The 21505-nt window shown below is 37.5% G+C and overlaps 1 protein-coding gene across 5 annotated transcripts in view; it reads left to right on the forward strand.

The window, feature by feature from the left end:
* The window catches only part of Rps6kc1 (ribosomal protein S6 kinase, 52kDa, polypeptide 1), a 152540-nt gene that overhangs the window by 117851 nt on the left and 13184 nt on the right, over positions 1-21505 (forward strand). For 4 of the 5 annotated variants that reach the window (XM_013015331.1, XM_013015333.1, XM_013015334.1 and 1 more), the window contains 2 exons: positions 5258-6838; positions 7110-7199. In XM_013015331.1, coding sequence (XP_012870785.1) covers positions 5258-6838; positions 7110-7199 — 1671 coding nt within the window. The remainder of the gene's footprint in view (positions 1-5257; positions 6839-7109; positions 7200-21505) is intronic. The other variant, XM_013015332.1, reaches the window with a different exon arrangement.

Here is a 21505-nt window from a genome sequence, read left to right on the forward strand (position 1 = left end):
CCACCTTCCCAGCCCGATGAGTGAGTTTTAATTCAAGTTTAGGAATTACTTTTTTCATAGGATAAGATAGGCCAAGAAAGAATCATTTTATATTCTTAGAGTTTTAAAATTATATTTTATGTAATTTGAATATTTTATGGTTTAGCAGAGAATGTTGGATTGCTAAAGCAATGTTTTCCTCTTGAGTACTGTTTATAATTCTTGTTAGAGTATTTGTCTGGGCTGGAAACAGATTCTGCAAAGGGAACTCTTAACAATCACTCTTCATAATTTAATAATGAAAACAATGGAAATTAACTAGGATGCTATATTTGAGTAAAATCAGATTGCTAGGGCTGGGAAGGTGGCTCAGTGGTAGAGTGCTTGCCTTGCATGCCTGAGGCCCTGGGTTCGATTCCTCAGCACCACATAAACAGAAAAAGCCGGAAGTGGCTCTGTGGCTCAAGCGGTAGAGCGCTCGCCTTGAGCTGAAGAGCTGAGGGACAGCACCCAGGCCCAGAGTTCAGGTCCACGACTGGCAAAAAAAAAAAAGAAAATCAGATTGCTAAACTTGCTAATGCCTAAGGTAGGCAATTTTTATGAAGGTAGCCCTTATAGGTGTGGTTACTGGTAAAGCCAGAGAACATTGGTTAGCCAAAGAATTAAAAATGTTCCTGTTTCTTGATTCAGTACTTTCTGGGGTTCTGTCCTGATAAAATAATCAAAGATGACAACTACTCACAAATATTTATTTTGAATTCTAATAGTAAAAGACCAGGGACAACTTGATGTCCAACAGAGGAACATTGAAATAAGTCATTGTATCTATCAAGTGAATATATTATGTAGATATTTAAGCTCTATTTTTTCCCTTATAAAAATTAGAAAATACATGGCCAAGCTGGTGGCACACACCTGTAATCCTAGCTATCTAGGAAGCAGAAGTCAGGAGGAACAAGGCTTAAGCCAGCTTGGGAAAAAAGCTGGTGAGATTCCATCTCAACTAACAAGACTACTGTGTTAGTTTATATAATCCAGCTACAAGAGATACTGAGGTAGGAGGACCATCTGAAGCTGACTCAGGCCCCAAACTGTAAAACTTTATCTGAAAAATAAAACAAAAAAGATTGAAGGAAGGCATGGCTCAAGTAGTGGCATGCCTGCCTAGCAAGCATGAGGCCCTGAGTTTAAGCCTACTGCCCCAAATACCTAGAAAATGTTTGTATTAATTTTAAGTAAGAAGCCTAAAAATAAATGTAGTAATAGTTTAATCATGTGATCATTGGGTGATGGGATTATGGATAATGATTGTTTTTGTCTTTCTGTTTTCCTTTAGATATGTTTTGAATATTTTAAAAGAAGACCATTGATTATAAAATAGAAAGAAAACATGTTCTACCCAATAATATATTTAGTACTGACAGGCCTTTTTCATTGAAAGGTTTTGTAAAAGTTCATAAGGATATCATCTTTTTGTAACTTGGCTTAATGAATATTTATTTAGTATCTTATTTTATGTGTTAGATAGAGTTCTCTACCTGCAGGTGTTGAGACCTTGCTGTCTGGTAAGGGAGATAATAAAAACATAAGAGTAATACTAACATGAAACAGGGTGGCATAACTATCAGAAGATGATTTAGGAGATGCTTTGAAATATGGTCAATGAGGAGTACAAAGTAGTTGGTAGAAGGGAACAAATTCTGAAGGACCTCCCAGGATGGGTGGGTTTTTAACAGATGCTGCGGAAACATCCTAAATGGTTAGCCATATAAGGGAAGTCCAGTTCATCTGGAGCAAGGGAGAAGACCCAGCCAGAAGTGGATACTGTGTTACTGAGGGCTCAAGTGCCATAGGAGTCAGTACGTGGTATACTAGGTCGAGGGGATTTGAATTCTTTTTTTTTTTTGGGAGGGGTTCCAGTCGTGGGGCCTGAACTCTGGGCCTGGGCATTGTCTCTCAGCTCTTCAGCTCAAGGCTAGCACTCTACCACTTGAGCCACAGCACCACTTCTGTTTTTTTCTTTTTGCTTATGTGGTGCTGAGGAATCGAATTCAGGGCCTCATGCATGCAAGGCAAGCACTCTACCACTGAGCCACCTTCCCAACCCAAATTTGAATTCTTGAATGGAGAAATGCTGAGCTACAGTGGAAGGCTCACTGGACAACAATTATAGCATGGAGGTGGTACTTCAGGGACCTCTGTGGCTATTGTGTTATCCCAAGCAGGACAGAGTAACCAAAGGAATTAAGAAGTCTGCCTGGGAAAGACAGGATACACAGATCCTACAGGACCTGGAAACTTGTCAAGTACATGAGAAGCAAGGGAAAGAAAATAATCCAAGGTTTGAAGTCAGGAAGAAGTGATTTGGGAGACAAAAATAAAGTACATGGAGATTTCGATTCCAGGTAGATATGGCCTGACAATAAATGAAGCTTCTCCTACAGGCACAGTTTCTTGATGACCTCTAAAAATTTCCAGATACAGATGTCTGCCTTGCGGAATTTTTATTGTGTCTGGCACACTGTCGACAGAAGGCATAAAACCAGAAAAAAGATTTGGTCCTTTCCTCAAAGCAGCCAGACTCTAGGAAAACTTAAATCCACAAATACTATTTTATTTAGGTTGCTTAATAGTCTCTTGGCTTTGGGTGCAGGCATTATGGTTAAGGTGCCACAGTATGGGCATTTGTGGCAAGACTAGTGTGGTTATTGACTAGACACAATGGAAATCAACACACAGCTGTGAGTTTGGAAATCATATATGAATCTTTAAACATTAAGCTTGAATACAAGAAGATATGGAACACTGTTTACAGAGGACAGAAAGTCTTAACTATGAGAAAGTGAAAGGTAAATGTTACTTATGTCTATACAACTTCTCAAAATGGAAAAGACTGTTAACAGTATCATTGACAGAAAGAGGTGTATCAGAGTCTAGGATGAATGTGACAGTTACCCTTTATTGGGCATTTATTCTTGTTAAGCACAGTATAAGGTGCTTTATATATTTACTGAATTCCTTCAAATGAAATGTGAAATAGAAATAAATATTATGTTAAAGTTATATATGCAATTGACTGCTAGTGATTTTTTGTTGTTGTTGGTCGTGGGTCTGGGTCTGGGCGCTGTCCCTCAGCTCTTGAGCTCAAGGCAAGTGCTCTACCACTTGAGCCACAGCGCCACTTCTGGTTTTCTGGTGGTTTATTGGAGATAAGAGTCTCATGGACTTTCCTGTCTGGGCTGGCTTTGAACCATGATCCTCAGATCTCAGCCTCCTGAGTAGCTAGGATTACAGGCATGAACCACTGGTGCCTAGCTGTGATTTTTTTTTTTCTTAAGATTTAGCTACCCAGGGCTGGGAAGGTGGCTCAGTGGTAGAGTGCTTGCCTTGCATGCCTTAGGCCCTGGGTTCGATTCCTCAGCACCACATAAGCAAAAAGAAAAAAGCCAGAAGTGGCGCTGTGGCTCAAGCGGTAGAGCACTAGCCTTGAGCTGAAGAGCTGAGGGACAGTGCTCAGGCCCAGAGTTCAGGCCCCACAACTGGACCCCCCCCCAAAAAAAAGATTTAGCTACCTGGTTTTATGATGCTTAGTAACATGAATAATGTTCTAACAAAATTGCTCTCTTATGTGTATGTGGGAATTTATTTTTAGCACTTTAGCTTTAGTTTCCTGTGTTGGGATGCTACAGTTGTGTTTGCACAAAGTATGCTTTCAGCGGTGACTGTTGGGATTGGAACTCAGGGCCCTGTACTTTCTAAGGGGTACTCTACTCCTGAGATATCACTCTAGTATATAAGTTCTTGTATTAATACTGTTTCTTATCTTTTAATCAGTATGGGTAAGGCTTCTATTTGTAAAAACGGCAAAAAAAATTCTGATTCTGAGGTGAATTTTTCTCATTTCTTTTTTGGTGGCACTGGTGATTGAACCTAGCGTCTCATGCACGTTAAATCAGCATAGCATTCTACTTTTGGAGCTTCAGCCCTTTTGCTTGTGTTTCTGTTTCTGAAGTTGGGTCTTGCTAACTTTGACTTGGACCATAATTCTCCTTTTCACATTTTCTGTATTGCTGGAATCACAGGCACATGTCACTGTGTTCACATTTTTACTGGTTGAGGTATGTATGTGGGGATTCATCATTTTGCTTGGGATGGTCTTGAATTGTGAGCCTTCTATGATTATAGGTATGGGCCACCACTCTAGCTTAATTCTGAGGCTTTTTGTGGTATTGGGGTTTGAACTAAGGGCTTAGATTTCTCAGCTGATGTTCTACCATTTGAGCCTCACCTCCAGCCCTGCTTTTTTTTTATGATGATAATTTTGGAAGAGATGGAGTCTCTTAGACTTTTCTACCCAGGCTCCCAGGCTGCCTTCAAACTCTAATCCTTAGCATTTCAGCCTCCTAAGTAGCTAGGATTATAAGCATGAGCCACTGACACCTAGACACCTAGCTTAATTCTGAGGTGTGTGTGTGTGTGTGTGTGTGTGAGAGAGAGAGAGAGAGAGAGAGAGAGAGAAAGACAGACAGACAGACAGACAGACAGACACACACACACACATAGAGACAGAGACCTAAGTGCTATTCCTGAGCTTTTTCATTCAAGGCTAGTGCTCTACTAATTTGAGCCACAGCTCCACTTCCAACTTTTTGATGATTGTTTGAAGATACGAGTCTCATGGACTGTCCTATGCACTGGCTTCAAACTATGATCCTCAGATCTCAAGCTCCTAAGTAGCTAGGTTTATAGGTGTGAGCCACTTGCACCTGACATTTCTGAGTTTTTAATGGTTAATATAAAATTAAAGATGGAAATTATTATTTAACCAATATAATAGTTCTAAAAGTGTACTTATAAAGGCATAATTATTTATATACCAGATGCCAAATTTCTCCCCCAGTTCTGGATTGTGCATTTTCAGAATAGAATAATATTGATTACCACCCCCCCACAACTATAGAGCATGTTTTAAATAGCAGTATATTTCTACTTGACCAGTTATCTACATAAGCAGATCAGAACATGATCAGATGTTTCTGAGACTTATATTTATCTTGAAGCAAGATATTAGCTATGAGATTTTATATTAGTGTTTTTGAAGGTGAGCAAAAAGAAAATTGTAAAATAACCTCACATTTTATTAAATATGTTTATCTTACAGCATACTTGATATTGATGAGTATCATTGACTTATTTTTGACTAATTATTACAATATGTTACTCTGCTAGTAGCTCAAGTAAGTAACTGCCAATTTTTTTTTATTATACTTGTTTACAGGTGGTAAACTCTGGTCATATATCAGTAAATTTCTAAATAGAAGCACCGAAGAAAGCTTTGACATCAAGGAAATGAAAAAATCCACACCTACTAAAGTTTACCTGCAACAGCCAACTTGCAGCCCTCAGGACAGTGGCAGCTTTGAGTCCAGAGGCAGTGATCGGGGGAGCCTGCTTAAAGCTCTACCTTTGAAGGCTAGTCTTACCCCAAGCTCTCAGGATGATAGCAACCAGGAAGATGAGGGGCAAGACAGCTCTCCAAAATGGCCAGATTCGGGTTCCAGTTCTGAGGAAGAATGCACTACTAGTTATTTAACATTATGCAATGAATATGGACAAGAGAAGATTGATCCTGGGTCTCTGAATGAGGAGCTTTGTATAAAGACTGAGGGGGACAATGCTGGTACCAGAGCTGTTCAGAGCTTCCCTGCCCCACTTGCTGCTGACAGCGACAGCCCCAGCTCACAGCTGAAGTTCTTCCCTGGGGATGAAGACTCAGAAGCAGTTTGTTCTCCAAGAACATCGGATTCCCTCAGTAGATCGAAAAATACCCCCATGGAATTCTTTAGGATAGACAGTAAGGATAGTGCAAGTGAACTCCTGGGGCTTGATTTTGGAGAAAAATTGTATAGTCTAAAATCAGAACCTTTGAAGCCATTCTTTGCCCTTCCAGATGGAGACAGCACTTCCAGTTTTAGTCCCAGTGAAAGCAAGGTAGAGTTTAAAGCTCAGGACACCATTAGCAGGGGCTCAGATGACTCAGTCCCTGTTATTTCATTTAAAGATGCTGCTTTTGATGATGTCAGTGGTACTGAGGAGGGAAGGCCTGATCTTCTTGTAAATCTACCCGGTGAATTGGAGCCAACAAATGAAGCTTTAGCAATGGGTCCCACGAAGTTTTCACAGACCAACGTAGGCAGAATAGAAAGTAAACTGCTAGAAGCCCCTGATGTGTTATGCCTTAGGCTCAGTACGGAACAACAGCAAGCCCATGAGGAACAAGGCACCGAGGAGCAGAGTGATTCCTCTAGAACTAAATCCTACGGTATAGCAGAGAAACACTCTGCACAGGAGAACCTGGGGGTGTTGTTTACCGCAGCTGTGGATTATAAGAGTTCAGGAGACACATCTCTGTTACACAGCTCTGATCCTAAGTTTCAAGAATTTGGAGCAGTAGAGTCAGCAGTAACTACAGATGACATGGAAGAAAACTTATTCTCTATTTCTAATCCACTCTCAGGTGCTAATGAACATAATGCAAACACAGACACTTTAAAATCAGAAGAAGTATTGCTGTTTACAGACCAGACTGATGATCTGGTTAAAGAGAAACCGACTTTGTTATTCCAGAGAGACTCTGAGACTAAGGGAGAAAGTGGGTTAGCACTAGAAGGAGACAAGGAGATCCATCAGATTTTTGAGGACCTTGATAAAAAATTAGCACTAAGCTCCAGGTTTTACATCCCAGAGGGCTGCATTCAAAGATGGGCGGCTGAAATGGTGGTAGCCCTTGATGCTTTACATAGAGAGGGAATTGTGTGCCGCGATTTGAACCCAAACAACATCTTATTGAATGATAGAGGTCAGGAACTTTTGCAAATGCATTTCTTTTTATTCGCTGTTGCTTCCAATTAACTGAGTAGGCGTTTTATCTTGTAATTAGTATCTTCATTTCCTGTCTAGAGCTTCATTATCAGTGCAGCAAATTCACCCCCAGTAATAGCTTCTAGTACTTAATGATGCCATTATTCTTAATGATACTGTTTTTAGCTACAAAAGGAGTAATTACAGTTCACTTCTGCAGAAAATGGAAGAGAAAAATGTTTTGATTTCTCCTGTCGTTTTGTTTTTAGGACACATTCAGCTAACGTATTTTAGCAGGTGGAGTGAGGTTGAAGATTCCTGTGACAGCGATGCCATAGAGAGAATGTACTGTGCCCCAGGTTAGCGCAATCTCCTAAAATGTTTCACTTGGACAAGTGCTTCTGCAGTTCTCATTTCTTCCTACAAGTTGCATTTTCCACCAGCAGTCCACACACGTGCTGAATTTGCTTAGTGTTTCTACCTTTCAAGAAAGAACATTGGGGGTAAAGCCATCATGTAATCCATAGGTGTATATGTGAATATAAAATTGCTTTGTTACAAACGTGCATGCCTGAAAACTTACAATGAGTTCTCCAAAATGTCTTAATTTAGTGTTCAGAAGGACCTTTAAATTTCTTTATGTATTAAGATTAAAGAGACACAGCTAAAAGGTAAAATCTTAAGGCCAAGAGTGGATAAAATATGGATTTAAAAAAATACAATGTGACTTGAATGATGAGCTAATCTGTCACTTTAGAATACATTTTTAAAGTTCTGTCCATAGTTAAGAAAATTAGGAAGCAAGTTTTCCTTGCTTTAAAATAGACTATTTAGCCAGAATATTTAACACAACAGGTTCTTTTACTGTATCATATTAATTTTTTAAAATTAAAAGATTAGATTCTTTGCTGACAATTTTAGGTAGCTTTAACATATGTGCTGAAGTATATCCTTTCTGTCATCAGTACAGATGCAATACATGTAAATCCTGTTCTCTTTTTGCCCACCCCTTGATTGGTTTGGGTAACCACAATGCCTTAGCTCATTGCTCCACTGGCCTTCATAGGAGTTCCCAGTTGATTGTGTTCCCATGACTTGTGAGTTTTAATACAGTGTTTAGTGCTTACTAGCTAACCAGTGTATTCATGCTAACCTTGCTAGCATCATGTAATTAGGATCAAGTGTTTTGTTTTTTTTTAGTTAAAATCTTTATTGTTAAGAATTACTTTCATATGAAGAAGAGCAAATATACCGAAACTTTCCAAAAAAAATAACAGTTTGGGATTAATATTCTCATATTCATTTCTTTCCTTTTCCAAAATTAGGACTGTTTGGATTAATTTCTTCCTAGAGCTACAGAGCACACCTTAATTTTTTTTCCCCCAAATAGATAATTGGATGCATTGTCTTTGAAACTTTATTGGTGTGGGGTATAGTCAATGGGATAACAAAAGTTTTTATAGAGAAATCACTTTATTGCAATTATCTGATTTATTGGGTTTACAAACATCTTTTATCTAATTTGATAAATAACATTCTAGATGCCAGTGTACATAAATACATTGGTCAATTGTAATTTGGAGGTTTTAGGGTCCACATTAAATTTGGAAATGCTTTTGTATGGAGCCTAAGGAAATCACAGTTTAAAAAAAACCCAAAATATAAATGGGATACTAATGTTTATAAACTGTCTCCTTGCTTCCCATTTTTTATTGTTAGATTATATTGCAAAGCTATCTGTAACATGGTATTTTACAGTATTTCTGTTACAGTATTTTCCTTTAATCTCTAGATGTGTTGTTTACTACTCATAGCATCTTGGCATTTGCAAACTTTAATACATACACCCATAGGGGAATGTACACACTTTCAATTTCATGTACTGAAATAATGAATTGAATACAGATCAGTTTTTAGGTCCTTATTTTTAAGCCTTTTCCCCAGAAATCTCAATTCCTGTAGTTTACCAGCAGGTGGCAGTGTGCTATTAATAGATTTTTTCCCCCCCTGCTGTCCTCTTCCAGGTTGTCCTTCACTAGCATTTGAAAACAAAACCAAAAGCCAAGAATCCCCTAAATACCATAGACTTCTTTAGCCTCTCTTTGAGGCCTATAATTATTTGCATAAAAAGAATTGTAGCTTCAAGCTTTGTTCGTTGTACAAGTGTTAAAAGTATTTTGGCACACACTGAACTATATAGAAAGTTTCTCCAATCTTTGAATATAATAACAAGGTGAGACAAACCCAGTAATGGCCTTAACAGAACAATAATGCTATGTTCTAGTGTAGGTGATCTCAAACATTATCAGAGAACTCAGTTAAGCCTACATACTTCTCTTGCTTGGGGAATTGGAACACAAATTTATGAATTATTTCTTTTTTAAACACGTAACAGCAGTGCTGCTGATAAAAACTGTAAGTAGATATTTCTTCTCAAAGTAGTGGTAATTTTTTCCATGCTTGAAAATCACAAGTCAGTCATAGAATACCGAGCTCTCTTCTGATTTATCTTCAAAATGCCAAGGGTTGAAGTAACTTCTCCCCACCCCCTGTACCTTCTTTCTTCCCATTTCACTACTCTAACCTTACCATTGTGGTGCCACTAACCCTGAAGCATACTAAGCAGCTCATGTTTCATTAGAAAGTAAAGTTGTCACAAGATTATGATAAGAAGGATTCACTTCTGTTTAAACAGCATGGAGCCTCTGCCCTACCACTCATCCCTCCTGGGAATCCTTATCACATATTTGTCCTAAAAACAGTATCCACCTGCCCTGTGCTTTATAATATCAGCAGTGTATCTTTTCATCTCATGGATGATGTGCCTTTATATTTTGAGAAAAATTTCCAGTAACAGATTCGATTTACATGGACAGAAACTTGAGCAAATGCCAAACTAGCAGGGGGGCCATTATTCTGCTCTATAAATAAGTTTAAAACAGAAAAACACACACAGAAACCTGTGAATCAACATGTTTTGGTCTAATTGAGGGGAAAAGCAAGATAGATAAATTTTGAAATGCAAATGATCACCTTCTGTTATTTAAGACTAGTTTCTGCCAACTTTGTGATCTTAGATTTTAAAAAGTCACAGCCATTTCAACCATGTGTACTATCAGGGAAGTCCAAATGTCATGTTTCTACAACACTAAGAACTTCCTTTAAAAGTTGCCTTTTTTCATATTAAAGAAAATGAATCTAACAACAAAAAGACGAAAGCCATGGAGCTTTCTCTGTCCACATCTGTGAAAGCCAGCACATAAATGGCTGCAGCTGCAGAGCCATCAAGAGGGTCTTGAGAATATGAATTCACTGATCAAACCCATCCCTGTTTTCAAAGTAGAATCCATTCCTTTTAGGTTCACTTTGTGTCCTTAGATTATCTCGGATGGTTTTCTAGAAAGGTTTTATTTTTAAATAAATATCATTCATGGTATATGGGTTCCTTTTTTAACCACAGATATACAGAGTAGAGTTCAGGTTTGAAAAACCTCAGGAAATGGTCCCCAAAATAGGACTAGAGTGGCAAGCATGATAATGTACGTATGATACTGCCCCACTTCCATGGGAGGAGACTGGCCCACGCTTTACCAGGAGAATCACAGATAGGTCTTTTCTGTCTTCCACTGTGAGAGATTAGGGAACAAAATTTGAGGTATGCTGGTTATTCTTCTCCACAGCATTTCCATGGAGTTTCTCTGATTGTATTTGTGTTTGCATAGACACCGAAAGTTTTTAGCCAAAGGATTTTATATGCTTTCTTTTGGATAGCATAGAATTAATTTTTGTACGGCATTTTAGAAATAATGGAGAAATAGATGTTAGGATATTAGTATTTTCTTTACTTACCGGTATTTTTTTCTTAGCAGTCTTGACTCTCATCATAAAAAGCAACTAGAAATAGAACTCATATAAAATACAAAGACTATAGTTGAAAGTTCAATATGCAATCTACCACAAGTGAGTAAAATTATTTATGTTAGTTATTATGCCAATATAGTCATTTATGTTTCCCATTCTAGTCTTAAACAAGTTGATACAATGTCCTATCAGTGTGTCCTTCACTTTTATTTTCCATCCCATTATGAGCCTTTGATTTTAAATGCTTGAAAAGTATGTTGATATTTCTTGTTGACTACTTTTTAGACTGGAGAATTTATAGGTGAATATGTGTGTAAATTGAAGAAATCCAGAATGCTTTTCACTGTAGCCCAATCTCCACGCTCCCAGATGTCAAATGACAGCTTTGCTTCCTCTGTTAGGCGATTTCACACTTGAAAACAGCTCACAGCTGACAGAGAAAAGTGAAACATAGGAAAATCATGCTGAAAAGTATCTGAAAAATCCAGTTTTAGAGCATGACATTTACTGCAATCCTTTACTATTCTAGCCTGACTTTATCATCAGATAAGCCATGAATATATATTTTGGGGGGTATTTTTCCCTGTCCTCCATAAACATGATTTCTACTTGATTCCTTTCTTTCTAAGCGCAGTGCTGTGTGATAGGTATTTGATCATTTGAAGTAAGACTCAGACCATGAGTAGTTTAAAGTATCTTGAGACCATCAGAAGTTTAAGATTAGAATAATTAGGTAGCATCAAGAATTACCTGGATATTTACCTCCAATCAAACAGTAACTTATATGACTTTTTTTTTTTTTTCCGGCTGTGGGGCTTGAACTCTGGGCCTGGGTGCTGTCTCTTAGCTCTTCAGCTCAAGGCTAGCGCTCTACCACTTGAGCCACAGAGCCACTTCTGGCTTTTTTCTTTTTGCTTATGTGGTGCTGAGGAATCGAACCCAGGGCCTCATGCATTCAATGCAAGCACTCTACCACTGAGCCACCTTCCCAGCCCACTTATATGATCTTGAACATGTTATTTAATTTTTCTGGGCTTTAATGTAACAAGATAGATTTGTTGAGTATGAATAAAATCAGCAGTGTCGTCAGATCATATGCAATCTAAACTATATAAAACATAGATGAAATTCAAGTTAATTTTAGTAAGGCAAGAATTTTTCCACCTGAAGATAACTACTCTTTCTCATCAAACACTAGTAGATTTAAGATAATTATTTTTATTTTGAGCATAATTTTGTTGATATATCTTTTATTTACTTATGGAATTTGTATAAGTATACAGTGTACAAATGAGAAATTTATGGAAAATATTTTCATTTAGAGGAAGAAGTCAGTGAAAGAATGTCAACATTTGTAACAAACCAAATTGTTTGAAGAAGAAAGAATTATTTAGGTTTGAGAATTTAGGTCTTGGGTAATTTCTTCAAGTATGAGCAATATCATTTTGGAAATTTAAATTAGATGGGATAATAAATTCAGATGGATGTTTTGAAATAATGTAAACAGGATGAATATAGTTTTGGTGTAGTCTTTTTTTTAAAGAAGAAAGGAAGAAAAAAGTGGTATTGTAGACATAAAAATAGTGAAATATTTGTGGTAGACCAACAATAATATTTTTTGGTGGTTCCACTTGCTGAGCAAGTGCTCTACCATTTGAGGCATTCTGCTAATCCTTTTTGTGTACTTTCAGGGTCAAGTCTCACTTTATGCTCAGTCCAGTTTGGACTATAGGCCTCCTATTCATGTTTCCCTTTATTACTGGGATGACAGGCATACACTACTGCACTCAGCTACTAATTGAGATAGAGCCTCATGAACTTTTATGTCCAGGCAGGCTTTGAACTGTGATCTTTAGATTTTTGCCTCCCATGTATCTAGAATTAGAGGTTTGAGCCATTGGGCCGAGCTATATAAACAGTAACTCTTTGTTTGATTTACCCTTAAGCAAAACTTCAGCATTCAATCTTCAGTTTCAATGTTTTCTTTGATTAGTAAGTATATTTAATCCTTTGCCTTTAGTTCTTATCATCATAAAAGCAAATCTGTCTCTTCTAAAGGAAAGCCAGTTAAACTGTCAAGCTTGCTGTAAAATAGCGGAGATTTTTTTTTTTTAATTGTGAAAATGCTGTACAGAGGGGTTACAACTACATGGGCAGGATAACGAGTACCTTTCTTATCAAGCATTGTTGCCTCCTCCTTTCTTTCAATAGTGGAGATTTTATAGATAATTCTCTGATGCAAAGAAAATTGAAGAGTGTCTTAAGAGGATTGGAGGGTGTAAAACCCTGCGGTCCATTCCCAGGTAGGATGTATCTGGGAGCCTTCATAAATACGTAACTGTTGGTGTGTCACCTTGTCATCTGGGTTATGATCATTCTATATTGAGATAGATATGTTCTGAAACCATATCTCTCCTATCAGGCCAGAATGTGATTTGCCTCTAGTGGTGAGAATAAGATGGGGATAGTAGGGATCACCCCCTATTATTGGTCATCTCATTGAATGATAGATAAGCCTAGTCCAGTAGAAATTCTTCAATCGTAGAATCAGAGAATTAATAGGGATGATAAATGGATAGTGTTTTCATACCGAAGTGTTGAGATACATTTTCTCTGTACATTGCCGATACTCCTTGATTAGGTAGATGATTTGTAGGGGAGAGCTGTGTTAGTCTGCGTTCCATAAGTATAACAAACACATGAACTAATCAGTTTATAGAGAGAAGGTTTATTTGGGTTCACAGTTTTGGAGGTTCCAGGTGGTAAGTGGTTGATCATGCTGCTTTGGCCTATGGTAGAAAAGTACATCATGGTGGGAGTGTGTGGTAGAGTAAACCACCTACCTTATGACTGGGGAGCACAAATGAGAAAGAAGGAAGGGCTAGGGTTCCACGATCTCCCTCAAAGGCATGGTGCTATGATAAAAAGATCTACCCCTAGACCCCAGCACCTGCAGTTTCACACCCCTCCCCCCAATAGTAACAAGCTGGGACCAAGCCTCTTAACACATGGGCCTTTGGGAGACATTTAAGATTCAAACCATACCAAGGGATTATCTCAAGGTGTTTTCATTTTTAAGAGGAGGTTGATTTTAACTTTTATTTATGCCAGATCTTTTTCTTATGATCTGATGCAAATGTCCTTTTCAGACAAGGACCATGAGACTTAGAGTTTTAAGTAATAACTGCAGAGTGCTGCTTCTTGTTTTTTGATATCTGAATTAATTTCTGGCATTGCCAATAAACTGAGCTATCTTTGCCTCTGATATTGTGCTAAATCTTAAATAGTACGTTCTAGAGTAATCAAGCCGTAATCATCAGGTCATCAGTTTCTATATATAAAGTTGTAGCTATTTGAATCTCTATGCCATAACCAAGGGCTCACTCCTTCTAAGCAATCCTTCAAAAATATTTCTTTCAGATAAACATTTAAAAATGCTAAGGTTTAAAAAAATTAATGATGAAAAGGCAAATTGGATTCCTGAAGTTCCTTTAATAGCAGCGCATGTCGCTCTCTGCCTGCCTAGCATGGCAGCCAGCAGCCGGAGAGCTGCGCCTCCCGTCATTCTCACAATTTTCAGTTAGCCTTTTTCTCATCAATCAGCTTTAATGGCTTTGGTTGGGTAACACTGTGACACCTGATGGCTATTCAGCGTGGAGTTGTTGTGATATGATCAATGGAAAATGGAGCATACTGGTTTTTTTTTCCTTCCTAGAAATGTAGAGGGAGAGGAAGAAAGATTGTATAGAGCTCAGAATTATAATTATAATCAGTCAACCAGAAGTCATTTGGTAGTTACCCATTTCTTATTTTATCACACAAGAAAATGGTATAGTAATGATACCTATAAACTCTTGAACAAGTAATTCTTGGCCCTGGAGTGCTGCATCAAGTGAAATCAAGGAATTTTGACCCAAGTTGTACAGATCATTGCAGGAAAGCTCAGAACATGGTTGCCAGGTCACTACGACAACAAGAAATTCAGAGCTGGGGGTGGAGGGGAAGAAGAGAAGAACTCGGATTTGCCAAACCTACCTGAACAAACAGATTTCCTGTCCAGTTCCCCACTGGCAAACAGGTCCAGGGGTGCAAGTAATTGAATTACCTGAAAAGCAGCTGCATTAATAAAGAGGCAGTGGCAGGAGGCAAGGCCAGAGCCCAACGTGAGCCAAGAGAAAGAATGTGTGCAGGGTTTAACTGTATCACATCTCCCTATCACCTTATGCCACTGGGGTGAGAGCAAGTCTGACCATGCAGACTTCTCTCTCTGGAAGGTGTTAGTCTCTGACACTAGTCCTTCCATGAAAGTATGCTCATTAGTTAATGTGACCTGGGAAACTTTCAAACTGCTAATATGTCCTGCTTGAATTTTGAATTGCATTTGAATAAGCAATTGAGTAAATGTTAGAGAACTTAGGGAATAGAGGATGGACAATTGTCCATCATTTTCTCAAATGCTATAAGAAAAAGGGAGCAAGATGTCCATTTGAAACAGATGGGCTAAGAAATGGAATTTCTGGATTCTGATTAATCAGATTGCCTGCCTTAGAGATATTGTGAGACCTTGGGTAATTAAATGTCATTGGTCCAAATTAACTTATTTCAAATGCAGCATCCCTGTGAATAGTGGTGTTATTTCAAACTCCTCAACTGGGAGAGCTTGAAACTTTGATAATCTTTAGATATTAGAGAATCTAAGTCTAGAATTAAGATGCACTTTTATGCACTGAGTATAGTTCAGTGGCAGAAGGATTATCAAGGATATACTTGGCCCTTGTTTTGATCTCTACCTCTGCAAATAAAGAAATTGTATTATCATTGATTTAGCTTTTAGTTTTGCATGTACTCATAACATTTTGTGTTGTTTGTGGGAACTTAAAAATTGTCTATATAAAAATAATACTCTGGGGGAAAAGCTAGGTAGTATAGTATATGAAGTATTTTGTAACGTTTAAGATAATTGACTATTATTTATTTTTTGAGGTGGGTTTTGTTGTGTAACTCAGGCTGATTTTGAACTCACAATCCCAGCCTCTGGGATTATAGGAGTGAACCACCATATCCAGCCTAAGAAATATTTATAACTGATAGTGATGATCTCATCAACCCACCACCAGCTATCCTGTTAGTTTATAAGTCTAGCACATTTCATGAATGGTGCTTGGACAGAGGAAAGCTTGAGTTACTTTCCAACCCTGTCTTCTCTCCGCTGTAGCAACATTGTAGCCCCCAGGGGCAGTTCTTGTGCTATGGAGATGCATATGCTCAATGAGACTTAAATACGATGAGGCCTTTGAAGATGCTTTGAATGCCTTAAATGAATAGTGCTACAAAATCCAAGATTAGTATAGTTATTCAGCAAACATTTATTAAATGCCTCCTGTGTCCAGGAACAGTGCCTATGAGCCAGAAATAAAGACATAATTGGTGTAATATTGACAGTTACTTTTGAAATTTTATGTCAAAAGGAGATGACCCAAACAGAAGACATATACAGTTGGCTAACTAGAACATTAATAGACCTTTATAGGTGAATAGTTGTATTAATAGAACGGAAATTTACTGAGCTAACAAAAGGCATGCTTAGCTTTTCACAGTTTAGTTCCCTATGTTGTTGGACACACACACCAAAAAGAAAAAGAAAAAGCTTTCTTTGGCATTTCTTTTTCTTTGCTTTTTAGTCATCAGCTGTAGTGGAAGACTAATGCTTAGCTCCTGCATAGAAAATCTTTATACACAGCAAGAGCTGGTGAGAAAAATTGACGAGGATTTTGTAATTCTAGTCCCTTTCAATTAGCAACAGATGCTGCAGGGAAAGATTGTCCGTAGAGGAACATGGTGCTAATGCTCGGCGCTCCGGCTGACATGCAATGCTTGGTGTAGAGAAAGATGTTCTTTTCCTTGGTTCATGTGTGTCACTAATGACAGTTTACATTTTGTTTTTAACCTACCTTTCTCTTATCTAAGTCTGTGAATGAAGCCTAACTTCCTTGGCAGAAAGTGAAAATTCTTGACAAATAGTAACAGAATTTTTAGTTTTACTGTACCTTGAAGAATTTATGGAAATTTTAGACATGCTAACTTAGTTTTGATACTATAAAAGTGTATATGGTGCTTGAAATGAAGGCTTACTAAAATCTCTCTGATCTTTACCAGCATATATCTTTGATTCTAAAAGATAATGTATGTTTTATACATGAACAAATGTAGAGTCTTTTCTAAAAAAGAGTCTTGGAATCCTTAAAGTCAGATATTTAAAGTCATGTTTTTTTGTAGTTTACAAAAAACATACTTTTTGTATCACAAAGTACATTTACTATGGATTATTATTTTAATGTATTAGGACTCTCTTTTCAGAATTGGCCTATCATCTTATATTTGGGTGCTGCATTATTTGGGTGAGAAATGTACACGCTTCTAAATGTTGGCTTACTGGAGTGTTACTTAAACACTGTTTGCAACAGTTCCTGCTCTTTTGTTGAGTAAAAAAAAAGTGAAGCTGCTAGGATTCTGTATTTTAAGAGTTATAGTTAAGGAAGAGAGTTTGGAGAAATATTTAATTATTCTACATTAAAATAGGGTTTCTTCTTTTTAAAAAATATCTTCAAGTAGTTGTACAAATGCATTTCAGTTCAACAAATCAGTTTATAAGTGCAATGCATCTTGATCCATGTCACCCCTCCCATATTCTTTCCCAACCCCACCCATAAAAGAGAATTTTTCTGTATGTGAATTCTAAGAAAATTCTGAAGGACTAGGAGTGTAGCTGAAGTGGTAGTTCACTTGCCTGTCAAACTCAGGGTTCTATGTCAAACCCTAGTACTGCCACCCTTTCCCCAAGGGGGGGAAAAACTATTTTGGAGGGACAAATAGTAATGTTAGAAGCTATAACTGGGGGAAGTATAGAACTGAGAAAAGCAAAATCTGAATTTGGGATATCAAGGAATCACAATTGCCACAATTCCTTTTAATAAAGCTTTGTAGAAAGGTTTGTTTTCATTCAAAACTATGTCTAGCCAGGTTGGTGGCTCCTGACTGTAATCCTATCACTTGGGAGGCTGAGACTGGAGGATCGTGAGTTTGAGGACAGCCTAAGCTATATTACGAGTTCCATGCCAGTCTGGATTATATGGCAAGACTGATAAAACAAAAGCAAGAACAACAACAAAGAAAACTCTGAATTTAACCCACATTTTCTAGTTAAAAAAAATTCAAATACAATTTTCCAAGCATTTTAGCTGTCTTTTAGTTTTGAGGCCTATCTTTTGTAGACTTATGTAGTTGAAACTGCACGGTGTTAAGAGGCAGATAAATAGATGTCATGACTTGGAGGGGTTGGAATGGCGGCATTTCCACTGTCCTCCAGACCTGCTCAAGTGTGATAGTGTACACTTTGCTTCTTTGCCTCACTTCCTGTACAAATAGAGACATCACATGGCTGCCTGAGGACCTAGATTTACTATAGTTTTAGTTTTGGAGTCTGGCTAAACACTATTTGACTGTAAAGGTGAGACTTAGAAAATTGCTATAGGCTTTTAAAACTCTCATGTTTTAACAAGCATTTTAGTCATATTTTTTTTTCAGAGAAATATTGTGGCTAGTTGAAGAACGTTCTATGAGCTGTTAAACTTAAGTAAAACAGAGGAAGACAAGTTTTTATATGTGACACCTTTATCATTTTTATCTAAATGTGTCTCTTCACCAATCAAATATGCTGTTTTGAATCATTAGTATCAATCAATATTGTAGTTAGAAGCATGATGGTATGTATTAAATGAAATTGTACAATTTTGCACATGCTTGATGCTTATGATTTTTTGGATGAGTTGAAATCTAGAACTGTTTCTATGTCTCTCGTAATGATTAGATTCGGTGGTGACATCAATTCCCTCCTCTCACCACCAGGTGATGGTTCTCAGAGAAGGGTGGGAGGAGGCAAGAAGCCTGAGAAAAGGACTCACCAACATAATCCCACTCATTGGGCATCTTAAACTAATGGAGGGATAAGAAGTTAAGAAAAGCTCCTGAGTGCTTTTGAAAGCACTTTTCGTGATGATAAAATTAAAGCTATAAGAGGTGGAAAGAATGTTAGAAGTCTTTTGTCCTCATTTTCAGAGACAGTCAGTGATATCCCCCAGCCAAGCTCGGCCAGCAGAATAGCTAGAGCCCTGGCAGTACATCAATTTGATGCAGAGACAAAAATCTAGGATTCTTGAGTATTGTCATCTTTTTCTGAATTTTCATCCTGAGAAATTTTCTAGTTCCACTCTCATCCCCCATCCCATTACTTTGATTAATGCCTATAATACCACTGCACTCTGGAGAATAAGGACACTGCTTTGCCTAGCCTAGAAATCACACATACAGAATGGACTAGTGGGGGAAGGGGCATACATAGAAACTTAATATCTTGCTGTACAGGAAGAGTATTTTGAATATTGACCAATTTTTTATTACATTTTAAGTAGTTGTTCAAAGCAGTTACAGTTCAGCAAGTCAGTTTATAAGTACAGTGCTTCTTGGATCAATGCTACCCCTTTTATCAGTCTCCCTGCACACTCCCAACCCAACTCTTTCCCTCTGTTTTCTTCATTTCATAGTGTGACTGCATTCTTCCCCCTTCCTCTCATTTGTCTACCCTCTTCTTGACCTCTTCCCACACATGCCATTCAAGTTTAGTTTCCTGGTTTTCATTTTGTTGGACTTTGAGTTCATTTTTTTCCAAGGAATTACACAATTTGAATTGTCCCCTGCAAATACTATCTTTGGTTAATACATTTGTGTATGTTTGCATACAATGCCACATATGTTTACTTACACATTTATAAATTAGTTCTACCTTCTACATGTGAAAAAATAATTTGTCCTTTGTCTCTCTGGGCCTTACTTACTTAACACAATTTTTTCTATGCCTATCTGTTTCTTTGCAAATGACGTAATAATCTTCCTGATGAATGGGTAAAATTTCATTGTTTATGCATACCCATTTTCTTGATCCATTCATCTATTGAAGGTCATCTGGGCTTTTTCCATACCTGGCTATGGTGAATGGTACAGCAGTAAACATGGTTGTGTGAGTTTCTTTGCTGAATTCTGATTTATAATCTTTTGGATAACTGTTCTTGAGTGGTATTGCTGAATCATAAAATAGTTCTATGTTTAGTTTCAGAGAAATCTTCAAACTGCTTTCCAGAGTGGTTGAACAAGTTTGCATTCCCACTAACAGTGTGTTAGGGTTCCTTTTCTCTCATATCTGCGCCAGCATTTATTGTTGCTTTTATTCTTGTTGATGGCCCTTCTAACTGAGGTGAGAGTTAGTGTTGTTTTGATTTGAATTTCCTTTATGGCCAGAGATATTGAACATTTTTTACATATCTAGTGGCTATTTTTCCTTCTGAGAAGTCTCCGGTTTGTTTGTCTATTTATTAATTGGATTGTTGATTCTTTGAGGGTTATTTTCTTGAACTCTTTGTATATTCTAGACATTAGGTCATTGTCTGATGTGTTGCTGACAGAGATCTCTCATTCTAAAGGCTATCTGTTTAGCTTGTTTACTATGTCTCCCATGTTTCAGATTGGCAGAATGAATATCATGAAAATGGCAATACTGCTTAAGACTGCCTACAAATTCAATACAGCACTCATCAAAATACCTATGTCATTCTTCACTCAGATTGAGAAAACAATCCAAAAATTCATATGGAATCATAAAAGGCCCTGAATTGCAAAAGTAACAGGTCAAAAAGTAGTGCTCGAAGTATAACAGTTCTAGACTTCAAACTCTATTCCAGAGCTGTTATAACAAAAACAGCGAGATACTGGCACAGAAACAGGTCCAATGACCAATGGAACAGAATAGAAGACCCAGAAATAAATCCAGACCTACAATCTTCTAATATTTAATAAGAGAGCCCCAAAAAAATAGGATAGAAAAAAGACAGCCTCTTCAACAAATGGTGGTGAGAAAACTGGATATCCACATGAGGAAAACTGAAACTGGATCCCTGTAACCCTGTAGGAATATCAATTCAAAATGGACCAAAGACCTCAACGTAAGGCCTCAAACAATGCAACTAATACAGGAAGGCATAGGAGAAACATTAGGACTTCTCAGCACAGGCAGAGTAAAGTTCCAGGGGCTCAGTAAATCAAAAGAAAGAATTGACAAATGGGATTCTATGCAACTAAGAAGTTTCTGTACGGAAAAGGGCACAGTTTATAGGATATAATCTTTAAAATGCCTTTTTTCAAAGTTGTTCACATTTGAGGTCAGAATCTAAAGGGATTTCCTGTTAGGGGTGTGGCTTAAGTGACAAAATGCTTGCCTAGCAAGTGAAAGGCTCTGAGTTCAAACTCTAGTACTGCCAATAAAGGAATGTGTGTCTGTGTGTGTTTCCTAGATTTACTACCTTAAACTTTTTTTTTAAGCACCATGATTTGATATTTCTTTAGTCTCTACTTTTGATGTTAGGTACTTACATCTGAGTGTATATAATAGTGATCTTTTAGCTTTCTATATAAATCAGTGCTTTGGATTTGTGCTCAATTTTTTAAATCTAAACATTGTGTATAAAGCAATTTTAGAGTAGTGGGTTGGATTGTCATATAACTAAAGGTTCTTTTTTAAGCAATGCAATTTCAGTGTAAATATTAAAGAAGTCTAGGAATTACTGTTCCTCAGGGATGATAAAAGGATAACCAAAGTCATTCAGTCTGATGATGGAAAGAAGAAAGACTATTTTAACATATGTAAAGAAGAAGTTCTATCAATACTTACTTCCACTTGTTCTAGTATTTAAACCTC

Source organism: Dipodomys ordii, unplaced genomic scaffold, assembly GCF_000151885.1.
Source record: "Dipodomys ordii isolate 6190 unplaced genomic scaffold, Dord_2.0 Scaffold26, whole genome shotgun sequence".
Lineage (NCBI taxonomy): Eukaryota > Metazoa > Chordata > Mammalia > Rodentia > Heteromyidae > Dipodomys > Dipodomys ordii.